The following is a 16,216-nucleotide window of genomic DNA, read 5'->3' on the forward strand; positions in this document are numbered from 1 at the left end:
CTACTGGATCCCGGCATGATCTCACCTTATGTATTAACTAAGAGAAAGGGAACCGTAGGGCTCGATTTTAATAATCATATCGTAAGAAGCCAACAAACATTGACACCAAGGACAACACAGGGTAAATTACTTATACTTACTAAGTGAGAATTTCAGAAACGATAGATTAATGGAAAGTGTTTGAAAAAACAACTTCCCCACTTACGGCAAGTTGTTTCCTCAACTACTTTCATTTCCATTGCCATATATATATATATATATATATATATATATATATATATATATATATATACGCCAAGATAGCGACTGACCCAAACGCACCCATCAGGCGAGGCAGCCGCGCCAAACGCGGCAAAGTAGGCGAACAAAGCTTTCCACAACAGGCATTACTATGTCAAAAAAAGAAGCTGCGCGTATCACAAAGAAGAAAAAGCCAGGACTTCTTCATCTAATCCGCAATGTTATTTGTGTACTATCACAAAATTATCTTCAACTTTTAAATTATATCAGAAATGCATATATTTATTTCAAATTCCCACTTTGAAATAATTTTTTATTCGACAGCACCCCCTTTCTGCGTGTTTTTGTCCAGTTCACCGTAGTGGGTGAACCCAATTATTCGAGGAAGCAGGCACCCAAATACAAGATGGTGGTCTTCACTGTGGAAGAATGCTTCCGTCGCTCTAAAAGAGTTCATAGTCGAAGGAATCGCTGAAGTCTACTAAGCGACACTGCTCCCAGAGTCTGTGTGGAGCCCAAAGCCTTGCACTAATTGCTTCTCACTACTGTTGCGTGATAGCTCAGTGGTTACCGCGCTTGACTCCCAAGTGCAATTTGTCTCGCTGGCTTAAGTTCAAATACAGGTGAAAGGCGGCTGCGGAAACGATTTCATCACTCTGTGGCAGTGGCGAAGCTGGGGATAACGAGGTGGCCTCACGACGACAAAAACAATCGTTGTGAGTCTTCAATGACGACAGCGGTCATCGTAAGCATAACAAAATGGATGGACGGACGGGAAAAGGCAAAACTAATTTCGAGCACCTAACTGTGTGCAGTCACGGTAAAATAAAAGCTTCGCTTAAACCGATTACAAAAGCGCGTGCACGGATCAGCACCGTTTTCAGCTTTTCATTGCAATTATCTCTTACGAAAGAAACACGTGATTTTCAGTGAATCGAAGTTTGCATTTCGCGTCAATCGAACCTGTCGTCTCGGCTTCAAGGTAGGTGTAAGTTAACACATCTCGGCACGCTACTACAGCAGACGACGTGAGGTCGCAGCTAGTGATGCCAGCAGATCCGAACGCGCAAGAGTTGCTAAAATACAAAGGCTATCACAGTAAATGCAAAAAAAAAAAGCGTAAAAAGATATCAGCACCACGAAATTCGCTCATATAATGCACAGTGCGGTCACTACGGAGAACGCGGTGAGAATAAGTAAGAGCTGCATCGCGGAATGATTGTCATGCTCTCCCCCCCCACCCCTCCCCCCATTAAATTTACACCCGATTACTCTCTCCTGGCGCAGATTCCACACTCCACGACTGAAGGGGACTGTCTCAGCGTACTGGCGCATCATGTCGGGCTCATCGCTTACTGCGGTAACCGGGAATGACACACGTGACAGCGATGGTGGCGCTAGAAAGCGCCCTCGCCACCTGTACCCCGAATGCGCAAAGAAAGATGGCGGCAAATGTCAGCTGCTGCACCACCGACGTGACATAAATGAGGTCCTCTTTCACGCTGGCCTAGAGCTATGTGAAGACGACCGAAGCCGGTGCAGCGGTGACGCCCGGCTTGCACTCGCTCGAACGGTCGAATGCAGGTGTTACTACTGCAACCGCGACTTACCCGAAGACCCGCGTCAGAGCGAGTCGCTCAACCTCGCGGAACGTCTACTCTCCGAGCACCACTGCATCACCGGCGTTAGAGTTGAGACGCGTCGCGATACAACGCAGGTCACTGCGCGCGGCGCTTGAAAGCAGTGGCGGAGTGAAAGCTCTGACGATCTGGGCGCATCAGGGCAAAGCGGTGGACGACGGCGTCGCCGAGCTGACGGACACATTTTCGCGGCTCGACGAGCTGATTTTCGTGTATTGCGACTCGTGCAGCAGGTGCGGAATAACTATTCCGGTGGCGAGCACGTTGCTCGAGGAGCACGTGGTGCACCTCACGACTCTGGACGTGGCTGACGTGGCAATGACACGAGAGATGGCTGCTCGATTCACCGTGTCGCTGGAGCGAAGTGACACCGTTACTGACCTCACCGTCGGAATGTACGTGATTGCGCATGACGACGGCAGGGACTTTCAGCGGTATCTCACCAGCAAAGATAACGGGCTAAAGAAACTTACGTACAGGGGCCTTTCGTATACGATGCTTCAGACTCAGATCGACGCTCTGTGCACCATGACGACCTTGGAGGAACTGACCTTCGACTATAGCGAGGGGATCGCAAAGAGGTAAGTAGCTGAAATGTTCTGCTTATCTTGGAACCATCGACTTGTGCAGCGTTTCGTTGCTTCGCGTTCATTTCGAACAGGAATGATGGCCAACGTTGGCCCGAATTCTTAGGCAGCTCAGGCCGACTCGTTCATTCGCATTCTAGTTCGGAAAATACTTAACGCACATCGTTGATGAGTATGATTGGCTGAGTATCTCAAGTGTTCCACGTGGCACTTTTGGGGGCTACACGGTATAATACGCTCGAGAAGGATCAAGACATAATGTTTCTTACAGAACAGAGGAAAATGTGGCATCATCATCAAAAATGAGCTTCTGAAAGCATTCAAAACTACTTGAACAAGAAATGTTCGGCAATGTGGTAGTTCTGTATAATTTTTGTTGTCGCAATTTTTTCTTTACAGCTTTATAAGGCAATGCGGGTCAAATAGACACTAAAGGCAAATACTAAGTCGGTGTGGACTGTTTAAATACCATTCCGGAAACCTCGTTACGCTTGTTTCATACAATGAATAGACTTAGTTTACATGAAAATTGCATCTGAAGGGTCCGAATACCTTTATGGCAATTCAAATCTCCCGCCACGCCAACCGGGGAGTGGTGACGTTGGATACGCCATCACCGCTCTTTGCTGCCGTCGGTGAGTGACAGAAGGCGGTACGATGCGCCACTGCAGCTGCTTTTGGTCAAGCGGTGGCGGACAGTTCAGGTATCCCGCGACATCGCTTCTTTATTCTGGAATCAGATGGAAGAGGAATTCTCTGCTATTTGCAGTTTGTGCGAGGTTCTTGAGCCAGCAAAACCAGCGCAGCACTACGCGATAACGTAACTATTGAAACGCGAAAGCGCGGTCGGCGCGGAGTCAGCGAAAACAAAACCTTTGACCGCCCGCGTCGTTGTCAACGTTGTAATGTCAATGAGTTATTGTTTCTAAAAATGAAATATAAATGATGAAGTAGCATTTTCTTTCGTCTTATAGTACAATAAAATGATGTTTTTTTATAACGAGCGAATGAGTATTAGCCACATAATTTACATGAGTAGTGCCTTCGTCATCCTGATCTCAGGCGCAGCAATTGAAGTGGGAGGTAAGGCACCAAGGCAACCAGTAGGTAAGCTCTCCCAAGTAACAAAAGACCTAATAAAGAAACGTCAAAACATGAAAGTGTCAAACTCGAGAGATCAGATAGAATTCGCTGAACTGTCGAAACTGCTCAATAAAAAGAAAGTAAGGTATATCCGAAATTATAATGTGGAAAAGATTGAGGAAGCAGTAAAATATGGACGCAGCATGAAATCAGTGAAAAGAAAACTTGGCATAGGACAAGGCAAAATGTATGCACTGAAAGATAAGCAGGGTAATATTATAAGCAATTTCGATGACATAGCAAAAACAGCGGAAGAATTCTATACTGACCTGTACAGTTCCCAGAGCAGCCAAGCTACTTTCATTCGAAGTAGTGATGAACAGGATACAGAGGCTCCGTCTATAACTAGCGATGAAGTTAGAAGCGCCTTGCAAGACATGACCAGGGGAAAAGCGCTGCTGGAGAAGATAGATTAACAGTTGATTTAATAAAAGATGGAGGAGATACCATGCTTCAAAAGCTTGCGGCCCTTTATACGCAATGCCTCACGACTTCAAGTGTACCATAAAGCTGGAAGAATGCCAACATACTCATTCATAAGAAGGGAGACGTTAAAGAATTGAAGAATCATAGGCCCATTAGCTTGCTTTCAGTATTGTATAAAATATTCACCAAGATAATTTCTAATAGAATAAGGGCAACACTTCAGCCAACCAAGAGAACAGGCTGGCTTCAGGAAGGGATATTCTTCGATGTATCATATCCATGTCATAAATCAGGTAATAGAGAAATATGCGGAGTACAATCAACCTCTCTAATGGCTTTCATATATTATGAAAAAACATTTGATTCAGTAGAGATACCAGCAGTCATAGAGGCATTGCGTAATCAAGGACTACAGGAGGCATACGTGAATATCTTGGCAAATATCTACAAGGATTGCACAGCAACTTTGGTTCTCCACAAGAAAAGTAGAAAGATACCTATCAAGAAATGATACACAATCTCTCCAATGCTATTCACTGCATGCTTAGAAGTATTCGAGCGCTTAGACTGGGAAGGCTTAGGAGTGAGCATCAACGGCGAATATCTCGGCAACCTTCGTTTCGCAGATGACATTGTCCTATTCAGCAACAATGGGGACGAATTACAACAAATGATTGAGGACCTTAACCAAGAAAGTGTAAGAGTGGGGTTGAAGATTAATATGCAGAAGACAAAGATAATGTTCAATAGCCTGGCATGGGAACAAGAATTCAGGATCGCCAGTCAGCTTCTACAGTCTGTAAAGGAGTACGTTTATCTAGGTCAATTACTCAGAGGACCCTGATACTGAGAAGAAATTTTACAGAATAAAATTGGGTTGGAGTGCATACGGCAGGCATGGCCAAATCCTGAATGGGAGCTTACCACTGTCATTGAAAATAAATGTGTACAGTCATTGCATTCTACCGGTGCTAACATATGGGGCAGAAACTTGGAAGTTAACAAAAAAGCTCGAGAACAAGTTAAGGACCGTACAAAGGGCGATGGAACGGAAAAGGTTAGGTCTAACGTTAAGAGACCGGGAGAGAGCGGTGTGGATCAGAGAACAAACGGGGATAGCCGATATTCTAGTTGACATTAAGCGGAAGAAATGGAGCTGGGTAGGCCATGTAATGCGTAGGATGGATAACCGGTGGACCATTAGAGTTGCAGAATGGATACCAAGAGAAGGGAAGCGCAGCCGAGGACGACAGAAAACTAGGTGGGGTGATGAAGTTAGGAAATTTGCAGGCGCAAGTTGGAATCATCTAGCGCAAGATAGGGGTAAGTGGAGATCACAAGGAGAGGCTTTCGTCCTCCAGTGGACATGAATAGGCTGATGATGATGATGATTCGTTTTACGGAGAAATCATGCATTGCACGTTTAGACACTTCGAATAATATGCTTTCTATTACGCTACAAAATAGAAGTTCCTTGAAAAATGGGGCGCGCCGTGCATAGGTATTTACGCGCAGTCATCTCCACAGCTACGTGTGTATACATGCTTTCTAGCTCCGTAAAAGTATGCATGGATTATTTTGTTCGCTTGTTCATTTATCGCATCTGTGAACTGCCTTCGACGCCATGACATTCTTGAAATTGCTGAAAAATTACTCGCAGGCCGATTTATAAGGATACACCATGTAATACGGCCACGTGACGCACTAATGTCATTCATTCCTCGCTCGGGTGCGGGTGATTTGAATTGCGCTAAAGGTATGGCGGCACCGTTCAGACACGATTTTCTCTTAAACTCTAAGCCTTTCCTTGGCACTAAAGAAGTGCTGCAATGTTTCTAGAATGTCATTTTGACAACCCACATTGGCTTAATCGTTGCCTTTATTGATCCTTTAAACAAACAAAAAATGCGTGCTTCATGTTTATGACATACCAGCGTACAACAAGAACAAACTTGAAAAGCGATCATATTTCTTAGCTGTCTTCGAGCATCGGAAGGATTATATTCAGCTTACACATATCATCCATGTTTTGTTTTTTTCTAGCGTCAGAAGCAGCGCCGTGTTTGCCAAATTAGTGTCACTGAGCCCCAGCTTACGCCACCTGCGGCTGCCCAAGACTACCTTCAATGTGGAGACGCTCAGCGAGCCGCCCGCTAATGCCGCTCAGTGCATGGAACCCTGGATCGCAGCCCTGGGAAAGAACTCGAAACTGAACGTGCTGCACATCGACTTGCTGCCCTTCGGCGAACCGGAGTTTCAGTGCTTTCATGGAAGCAGTCGCCGACAGCGACTCCCTCAGGTCCGTGGTCGTCCGACATCTGCCAGCGACGGTTAAGCTCGACGTCCTGTGCAGGACGATCCGGGAGCGCGGACTGAGGGATCGTATCGTCGTCGAGGACCAGTACTACTACTGTCTGGACATGAACACGCTTCGGGAGTGCCCCGAAATTGCCAACGTAACCATCGTCGAGCCATGCCACCTGCGCCTTGAGCGTCGCACGTACCTGGCGAGCGTACGCGCAGCGCTCGAAGCTCTCAGCAGTATCCCTCACCGGATTTCGCTTAGTGTGAACTGCTCCCGCTTCGATAATGCCACATTCGCTGCGTTGACGTCGTTCATACGAAGCCGCTCCGCGTTCACAGATGTCGAGTTACAAATGCAGTCTTGGTGGCACTCTGTTGGAGTCCGGCGGCATCAGCAGGTGGCTAGGGCGCTGCTTTCTGCGGTTGCGTGTAACCCGCAACTCACCAGCGTAAGCATACACGGACTGCCGCCGCCCAGCTACAACTGCTTGCACATCCTGGCAGAGGGCGCTCGCCGCAATCGAAACTTGGTTCAGTTTCGCCTAGTGCCGCTCTGCACTGGCACCATTGGTTGTCTGCTCACGACGTGCAACACCCTTTGGTTTGATCGCCGGCAGGGAGCGCCAAAGAATGCGAACACCATTCTGGCGGACATACAGGTATGAATTAGGTTTCTCACCATTTCTGAAGCTGGTGTTCTTGAGGTCCATGGGCCATAACGAAACTTTGTAAACATCTCTAAACAGCGTACGTGTGTGACTGTGTGTCAGTGTGATAGCTCTGTATATCATAACTATGACATAGCACTTGCAGTAGCATAGCCAGGCCGATCAGCTGCAGGCTAACATCTACAGCATATCATTAAATTTTGTATCTCTCTGTCACTCTGCGAAGCAAACGTTTCTTAGCCTACTTTCCCAAAGTTTGGCGTTACTCTAGCTGGCTAGGTTCGTCGTCGAATAGTCTCAGCGGGGGGTTTAACACACGAGGGCATCATCTAATCAACAAACCACCAATCCCCGTAGAAATCTTCGATAATGTTTGTCAGAGGCAGCGTTGACTTCTTTGAAGTCCACTGCAGTTCCGTTGAGCAGCATTTTAAGCAAAGCATCTCATAACGACGGAGGAAGGATAAGCGTGCGAGACATACCGAACAGTGGGGCGCGATACGCAGACTCTACCGCGTGACCCGCGTGACCGAAGATTACACATACTCTGGGATTGGCATATGTTACTATTGCAGGATTTCTGGAATCTTCTAACTTCATTCGGCGAGTAACCGATCGAGAAAGCAGGCTCTCTCCTAACCACGGATTGGAAGGGAAAGAAATCTTTAACTGGGGGGAAATAGAATAATGGTTTCTTCGGAGAGATGCTATGGGCGGTGGCGACCACGGGAAGATGCGTGGTGTGGTGTAATTAGTCGCAAATTAACGAAAAATGAATAATCACATTTTAAACTTCATTTCCGCGGGCCCATCGCAATCAGGAAATTGAAGCGAGCTCACCGTACAAGCCAGATCAAACTTTGGGTATGAAAAAAAAATGCAATTAACCGCTGAACTGTGATAGCTGATTTTCGTCGTGCCAAAGTTCACATTTCTGGATTACCAGCGCTTAGAGGAAATGCTCAGATAATAAGGATACACAGACATTCCGCTGTATACCTTACTGCAGCTATCAAAGCTAGCGAAATCTAAACAGGAAAGCTGCAGCGCATGCGTAGCCGCGCCCCTCGAAGCGACCTTCTGCTTACGTCACCCAGCGACGGACAATCAGCTCGCTGCGACAGCGAAAAGAAAGTAGTTGCAATGCGCAGGCTGGCCGCTGCTGGATGACGTAAACAGAACGTCGCTTCAAAGGGCGCACGCCGCAGCCTCCCCAATTTCCGTGCGTATGTACCGCATGTAGTGACTTGTATGTTCTGACTCGTCTGTTGGTGGAAAACGCTTGTCAATATGGGCTCATTCAAGATTTCATTTTTGAATTCCACGCTTGAACCGTAAGCCAACGTGACGTCACAAATTTACAGTCTCGAAAAGGGCAGGGAATGTTGGCCCGGAGTGTGCTTCAAGTGCATCACTCAAGTTTGCTATTAGGGTGCCGGCAACTGCATGAATACTCGAGCTAGTGCTCGCAGGCAAGATTACCCACGCATTTTCTGCGCAGAGTGCATAGTTGTTTTTGTTGATGTCGTGTTTTTGACGCCTTTCGAAAATGTTAGTTCATTTCTAAGTCATAGTTTTAAAAGAAGTTTCGTGTTTCTCTCTCTCCCATTCGAGCTTCAGTTTTTCCTTGAGTGCCATTTTTCTCAGCAAACGTTCACGTGACCGCCTTTACCTGGACTGTAACGCGATTCACTTCAAGGAGTATGTCGGGTCATTCCGTCTCCGTCCATGCATCGCGACCCCGCTTTACAGCGTATAGCCTTTGCCACTTTCGCGCGTTATCGTGTCGAGTGGTCAACGTCGCGTAACTGCGGGAAGGCGAGGACTGCGTGCTAACAGTACGGATAGTTTTCGAGGTCCAAGAACCTGCAAGTCCTCGCAAGGCTACAAGTTAAGCCGGTCGTTCCAGAGCGCATGCACGTCCTCGTGCATAGGTGTCGTCGATAATGGCGGCCGGGCTGGGGGTGGTGATAGTTGTTGACCACCGCTATACATTCGTGTATCATAGAGGACGGCTTATGAAGGAAGCTAGGCACGAGCACACGTTGTCTGGAATGACCGGCCTAACTTGTAGCCTTGTGAGCACTCCGCAGGTACTCGTACTTCAACAAAAATTTGTCCTCTTATCATGCCAGCATGCAAGCTGACATGATAACAGGATAGCCTTCACTCCTGTACGCGACGTTTGCCGGTCGGTGGTTGGCAGTCAGTAGTGGTCGGATAGATGGATGGATGCTCTGAGCGTCCCCTTTGAAACGGGGTGGTGGGTGGCTCCACCAACAGGTCGCATGGGGCCACCGTCGCCTGTAGACTGGTGGACATTCAGCGCCAATATAAAAGGCGCCTGCTGTCAAGCAACCGAGTCGCGAAGCCCCTTCATCTACGAATTAACGTCAACTATTGTAGCTCTTCGAGACGAACGTGCTGCGAAGCGAAAACTATAATTGGAACGCCTGAAGGCCTAAAGGTCGACTTCCACGTTGGCGCTCATGCCGCTGGAGATTGACTCGTACGACAGCGTCTGTCCTGTCCAAGTCGTTTCTTTATTACGCTCAACGACACAACAAGGCAAAACATGTCAAACGAATCGGCTTGTATATGCATAACCACCTATACTATTGCTACGGATTTGCTTTGTTTGCTGATCGCTGCGCAGTTACGCGGTGAAAGCAACATGCGCTCACATAGACTCGCTGCAACAAATATAAGCCTATAACCGCATCACTCTTTTCATAAAGCGAACACCTTTGTTAGGAGAATTCGGCGATCTTTATGTTGACAGTCATTGTAGGTGTTTTCTGCACATTTTTCTTATACATTAACCGGAAACCCTAAACACTACTCCCAGGAAACCACGAGAAGGAACGCAGGCCGTGTCTCGGCAGCGGCCAGCTTTGTTCTGCGCCGGCAAGACGGCGAAAACGGTGCACGATACCTCGAAACGATGCACGACCATCCCCACCTCCTGGAACTCGTCCTGCAGGGCGCACAAGTTTCCAGTGACCAGGCAAAGGCGATGATCAGGGAAGCCTCGAGACATGTGCGCTACTGCAGCGTCGTCGAGTTCATGAGGCTGGCAGGGGTCGTCAAGTCCAAGGTCGAGTGCATCAATCCGCGCCTCACCGGTGTTCAGCTCATCGACATCGGAGAACATTGCTGGCTGCAGATCCGTCGATATGTCAAGCTCGACGACGTCGTGGCAGTTTGAGCACACCTGAGTGAGTAAAAGGCACCTTGATCTTCTTATAATCTGCTATCGGGCCAATTACAGAAATAATGTGTATAATGTGTGTAATGTGGAGAAAAAAATGTTTAATCGTTTTCGAATTACGCAAGCAAGCCCGAAGGATACTGCTTAATGGATGGGTTGTACAGCGCTCAGTGTTTAAGGATTACTGGCGCGCCATGTACGAATATTGAAGCTCGATAAGCAGGTGATAACTGAGCTGCAGTATAGTAAATGTCGTTCCAGGTTTTGGCTGCTTTGGGGAAGAAGCAGCGGAGAACGCTTTTAGCTCGAAGCGCAGGCGGACGACTTGGGAATGTGTGAGCATTGCCACGGGGGGACCAGAGTTCTCCCCAGAAATGTTTGAGGGGTGGACATCTCGCAACTGGATAAACACCCGTGTAGTGTCGAACGTAACTAAGCGTCTTTCTCTTTTTCCGATACTACCGTTCCGCCATTTCGAACTTTACATTCACCAATTTTGCAAAACCCCAACCAACATTTACTTTCTTTCTTTCCGTCTCTCTCTTTTTTTTTTTTTTTTTTTTTTGCTCTCAGTCTGAGTACATACCGCACCGTGGTACACATTCTATGGCCCGAGTAGAGTGTGCAGTGCATTGCAACCCACACACTCATAACGTTTTCGTTCAGTCTCATCTCACGCAACATTTAAGTGCGACGCCTGTGACGCCTGGTGGTGGCGCTCCGCACCACGCCAGCGTTGAAACACACCTCATCTTCAAGGGTGTTGTTTCTGCTGCACTGCAGCAGTCGCCTCGCGCGCTATGCGGAGCCAACATTTCGCCCCCGCTAATTCTTAGAAGACCATCCGAGAAGTTTGAGCGCGGCGCTAAGCCTTGATATCGTTTTCAATACGTCGTGGCAGTGGAAATTTGGGTTTGCTAGTTCATGATCTTCGGGTTGTTTAGCGCAGACGGAATGACCACAAAAAGACGATACACAGAGCGCAAACTACCAACAAAGGCCTATTTTTCCGGAGCACAATTTTATACGCTCGCACAAAGGCAGCACGCATGCGCAAATAATTACCTGCTAACAAAAACAAGTTCCGAAAGGTTAACAGATGGGGGGTGCTTATGCACTCGGGACCTAATGTCAATATATTTTCAGCCTCAATGACTTCTCTTGTGAGCTCGTCATGCATGAATCATACAATGCTGCACGCACTGAACAATGGTTCACAGCCACGGGATTTACAATGAATGGCGAGCCACCCATCAGACGAAGTTTTGACATTGTTATTGTGTTCTCTAAGTCTATCGTTAAGGCACCTGCCCGATACACTTCTTACCACAAGAAAGGGGGATCCTATAAACGACATTGCTCATGCAAGGCACCGAAGGTGTTGATGTATTTCTTTTCCCACTCCTTTGGTTTCCTATAGCCGTCGTTACAATGGCAGAGCCCAAGAATGACTTCGAGGGGCTGAAAAAAAAAACTTTTATTTTCGATCGCGTATAGTACCGTATAGCTTAGAAACGTTGTGTCTAGCGCCAGTGTCAGGCTGGAGGAAGCTCAAATCATCTGCATGGAGAAAGGGATCGGAGGAAATATTTCTGGGGAAATTATAATTAAAGATAGTGAAAAGAGTAGGTCACCGGACACTGCCTTGTGTGTCACACTTTACGTGTGACACTTTCCAGGCCATAGGTAACAAAACCAGCATTAAGAAAATATGGAATTATTTAAAGAGACCGCATGCTATGCAGATGAAGCTAGTTTAAATATCAGATGGAGAAGCTCGCCTGAACCTATACGCTGGTGAACACGAAGGCGACAAAGGTCATCGAATAATTCTTCAGTGTGTGAAATAAAGCTCCGTTGGGGGATCAACCATACTGAGTTGGTTGAGGGAGGACAATCGGTTGTTAGAATGGGTACGGTAGCAGGACCACGTGGTGGCGAATTGGTGGTTGAGGAGGCGGGCAATGTCCTTCGGTGACGATACGCATTCGTTGTCACAAATGAAGTAGGAACTGAACCACAACGCTGGCAGTAACTGCAAATCTAAAAGTGCTTTTGGCTATGTCTTGGCACGGGCAGATGTCCCGTCCACGTAAGTCCTGTGTGCCACATGTGTAATTTGATTGTGTAACCTGGTGTAACCTGAGTGCATGTATGTGTGACGTGAATTGTGTAGTACTTTCTGGAAGACACGAGAGCACCAGCGATTAGTCTGGAACCTTCGATGACTCATGTATAAAAGCCGACGCGCTCGACCCGCTCATCCGATTTCGGCGATTGTGTTTGCCGCTACCATCGTGCTTCGAGTTCACTTGCTTTCGGGGGCACAGGTTCGCCCAATGAAAAGTTAGTTTCATCATTAACAGTTTTGCTGCTGTGTTCTTCGCAGTCACTACCACGTGGCATCTGGTGGAGGTGCTAGTGCGTTCATGCACCGAACGCCTCCGTAAAGCCGCGATCCAAGCCCAAAATCAGAGGCAACATCAACGTCGGCAAGGACCAGCGAGCTAGCAGTAGGCAGCAAGGCCTTCTGCCGGAGTACGGACCTCTTCCCGAGGCCAAGTCAATGACCCCAATGGCAAACCCAGCATCCACATCCCGCTGCAACAACATCGGAAGCCACCGACCTTCCTTGGATCATCGGCTGAAGACCCCGAATCCTTGCTGGAGACCTACGAAAGAATTGCTACATTTAACAACTGGAACTCCGACAACAAGCTGCGACTTGTATACTTCGCCTTAGAAGACGCTGCCAGAACTCGGTTTGAAAACCGGGAGTCGACTCTGGCAACATGGGACCTGTTCCACAACGGCCTCTTGCAGACCGTTTACGAGCGTCTTGCACAAGGAAAGAGCCGAAGCTCTTCTTGAAACACGAGTGCAACTGCCCAACGAGAATATGGCGATTTTCACGGAGGAGATGACTTGCCTGTTTAGTCACCCCGACATGGCAGAAGAGAAAAAAAGTTCGCTTTTTTGATGAGGGGTGTCAAGCAAGAGCTCTTCGCCGGATTGATACGGAACTCACCCGAAACCGTTGCTGAATTTGTTTCCGAGGCCACAACCATTGAGAAGACACTCGATATGCGGACAAAGCAATATAACCGCCGAACGCTAACCACAAACTGCACCATTCCGAGCACCTGCCAACGACGACCTGCGCGAGACCACCAGAGCAGTCGTTTGCGAGGAACTGCAGAAGCTCTTTCCAAGGTCGCAGCCGCAAGTGGCCTCAATCGCCGACATCGTCAAAGAAGTTCAGCGATCACTTCGCGTTACTGAAGTGCAGCTGCCATCGCCATAGCACCAGCCGGAAGCGATATCATAAGCCGGCGTCGCCCGCCGCCAGATTACCCGTCCACGCTCGCGATAGGGTCCCGTAACGCCGTAGATCTGTCGTCGAACGCCGCCGCCGCCAACCAGCCAGCCCGCACGCCCGTCGCCCAGCGCAGCTACCCGAGGAAGACAGACATTTAACGCGCCCCCGAGCACCGCCCGCTTTGCTACCATCGCGGAGATGCTGGCCATGTGTACCGCCGATGTCCATACCACGACTTGGGACTGCGAGGGTTCGCCGTTAATGCACCGCGCCCACAACAAGGTGAACGGCCACGAGATATCGCCGACTACCTCACCGCCACTCAGTGGAGCCCTCGACGACCGTTCGGTTCGCCCACACCTGCCGCCGCAGCGCCGACCATACACTGGCCCAGCCCGGGACCTTCAATCCTTATCCGGAAAACTAAAAGCAGCGACCGATGGAGGTGCGGTTGCTATTATTCGAAGTTCTTATTAAGCAATCTTAAAACGTCATCTAGCGCCGACCATCTAGGCTTCAATAATAATTTTTTTTAAGAATACATCGCATAGTATTTGTTCTATGTTAACCGCTCTATTTTCCCAGTCACTATCAACTGGCTGTATTCCTAATGACTGGCGCATTGCTTAAATAATACCAATTTTCAAATCGGGTGATCGTGCTTGTCCGCTCAATTAGCGTCCCATCTCCTTAACCAGTACTATTTGTAAATTACTCGAACATATAATACACACTGAAGTCATCAACTTCCTCGAAGACCATAACATTATTTTGAAGTATCAGCACGGTTTTCGCAAGGGCTACTCATGCGAAACCCAACTAGCCGGATTTACTAACGACATACATGCGCTGATAGACTCTGGGTTTCAAGTTGACGCAATATTTTTAGATTTTTTCAAGGCATTTGACCGCGTTCCACACCATAGCTTGTTACTTAAGCTTTCACAGCTTAACATTCATCCTACCATAATTGCATGGATCACCGATTTTCTCTCATCTAGAATTCAGTTTACATCAGTTAACAATTCTAACTCATCTTATGCTGACGTTACGTCTGGAGTTCCACAGGGCGGCCACACCATAGCTTGTTACTTAAACTTTCACAGCTTAACATTCATCCTACTATAATTGCATGGATCACCGATTTTCTCTCATCTAGAATTCAGTTTACATCAGTTAACAATTCTAACTCATCTTATGCTGACGTTACGTCTGGAGTTCCACAGGGCAGCGTACTTGTACCTTTACTCTTTCTAATCTATATTAATGATTTATCCAGTTGCGTGTTATGCAAAATCAGACTATTTGCAGGTGATTGTGTACTTTATCGATGTGTAACAAGTAACACTGATAATCACTTACTACAAACTGACCTGGAGGCAATAAGTGCATGGTGTTCTAATTGGTTAATGCCATTAAATATTTCCAAAACTAAACTCTTGTCTTTCACCAATAGGCCACGAATTCCAACCACCTACTCCCTTGATAACAACGCTGTGGAACTCGCCACAACTTACAAGTACCTTGGCATCAATCTTCAGTCAAACTTATCATGGAATAATCATATTAATCTTACCCTTGCCTCTTCTAACCGTACTCTCGGACTTATAAACATAACTTAAAAGAAGCCCCAATGCATGTTAAAAAACTAGCGTATAGAACATTAATCCGTCCTAAACTAGAATACGTGTCTGCCATTTGGGATCCCGAACAAACTTATATCATCAGTAACATCGAAGCCTTGCAAAACCGTGCTGCGCGATTCATTTTTTTTTTTCAGATTATTCACGTTACACCAGCGTTACCTCGTTAAAGAATAAAGCTGAGTTGGATACCTTAGCACTTCGCCGTAAATTTTCTCGCCTATCACTTTTCCATAAGCTTTATCACCCTCCATCACTTCATGATTTCTTTCAGTCACCACCAGTTATCTTTCCACGTCGTGACCATCCATACAAAGTCAAACGCATTAACTGCCTGTCATTCCGTTATGCATATTCATTCTTACCGCGCACAATAACTGAGTGGAACGCCTTACCATCAGACATTGCCATGGAACCTGACTTGACTAAGTTTCAAGATTTAATTCGCTCACGACTTGTCAACTAATATTATTATTATCTTGGGATTTTTACAGTGTTTTCGATGTTTGTTGCTGTTTTGCTTTTTATTGCAGTTGCCTTATGTTCTCCTAATACGTACTAATGTTTTCTCTGAAATAATTGTGACTTATTTTGTATATTACCGATGTTTCACTCTATTATTACTTTTGTTATATTGTCTTGTTTTTAATATGATGTATAACCTATGACCAGTTCGGGTGCGCCTGTGAACCCCCCCCCCCCCCCCCCCATGTAATACCCTCATAATGAGGGCCTTTCGGGTATTTTGAATAAATAATTAAATAAAATGACGAAGATCATCCACCGCCAACGAAGGCACCGAAACGACTGTCTCGACGGCATATCGGCGATACGCCGCCATTTCGACGATGCCTGGAAGCAAAGAATACACCGAAAAAAAACCTGACGACCCGACGTTCAAGTCACAGGTCAACACGATGCAGCCGTGATCCGATGTCAAGACCTAACTGCAGCTCAAGAGAAAGAACCACCGACCTCGACGTGCTTCTCGACGGCCACGCACGCAGTCACCGCCTTCATCGACACGGGAGCCGA

General features: G+C 47.2%; 1 protein-coding gene across 1 annotated transcript; it reads left to right on the forward strand.

Moving 5' to 3' along the window:
* The first annotated feature begins 1,566 nt into the window (after positions 1–1,566).
* On the forward strand, positions 1,567–10,220 carry LOC125945538 (uncharacterized). Its single transcript, XM_049667404.1, has 3 exons — positions 1,567–2,461; positions 6,080–6,999; positions 9,857–10,220. Exons 2-3 carry the CDS (start codon positions 6,304–6,306, stop codon positions 10,214–10,216), a joined length of 1,056 nt encoding a protein of 351 aa, XP_049523361.1. The 5' UTR covers positions 1,567–2,461; positions 6,080–6,303; the 3' UTR covers positions 10,217–10,220.
* Positions 10,221–16,216: the final 5,996 nt, after the last annotated feature.

The sequence above is a fragment of the Dermacentor silvarum genome, chromosome 5, assembly GCF_013339745.2.
Source record: "Dermacentor silvarum isolate Dsil-2018 chromosome 5, BIME_Dsil_1.4, whole genome shotgun sequence".
Classification (NCBI taxonomy): Eukaryota; Metazoa; Arthropoda; class Arachnida; order Ixodida; family Ixodidae; genus Dermacentor; species Dermacentor silvarum.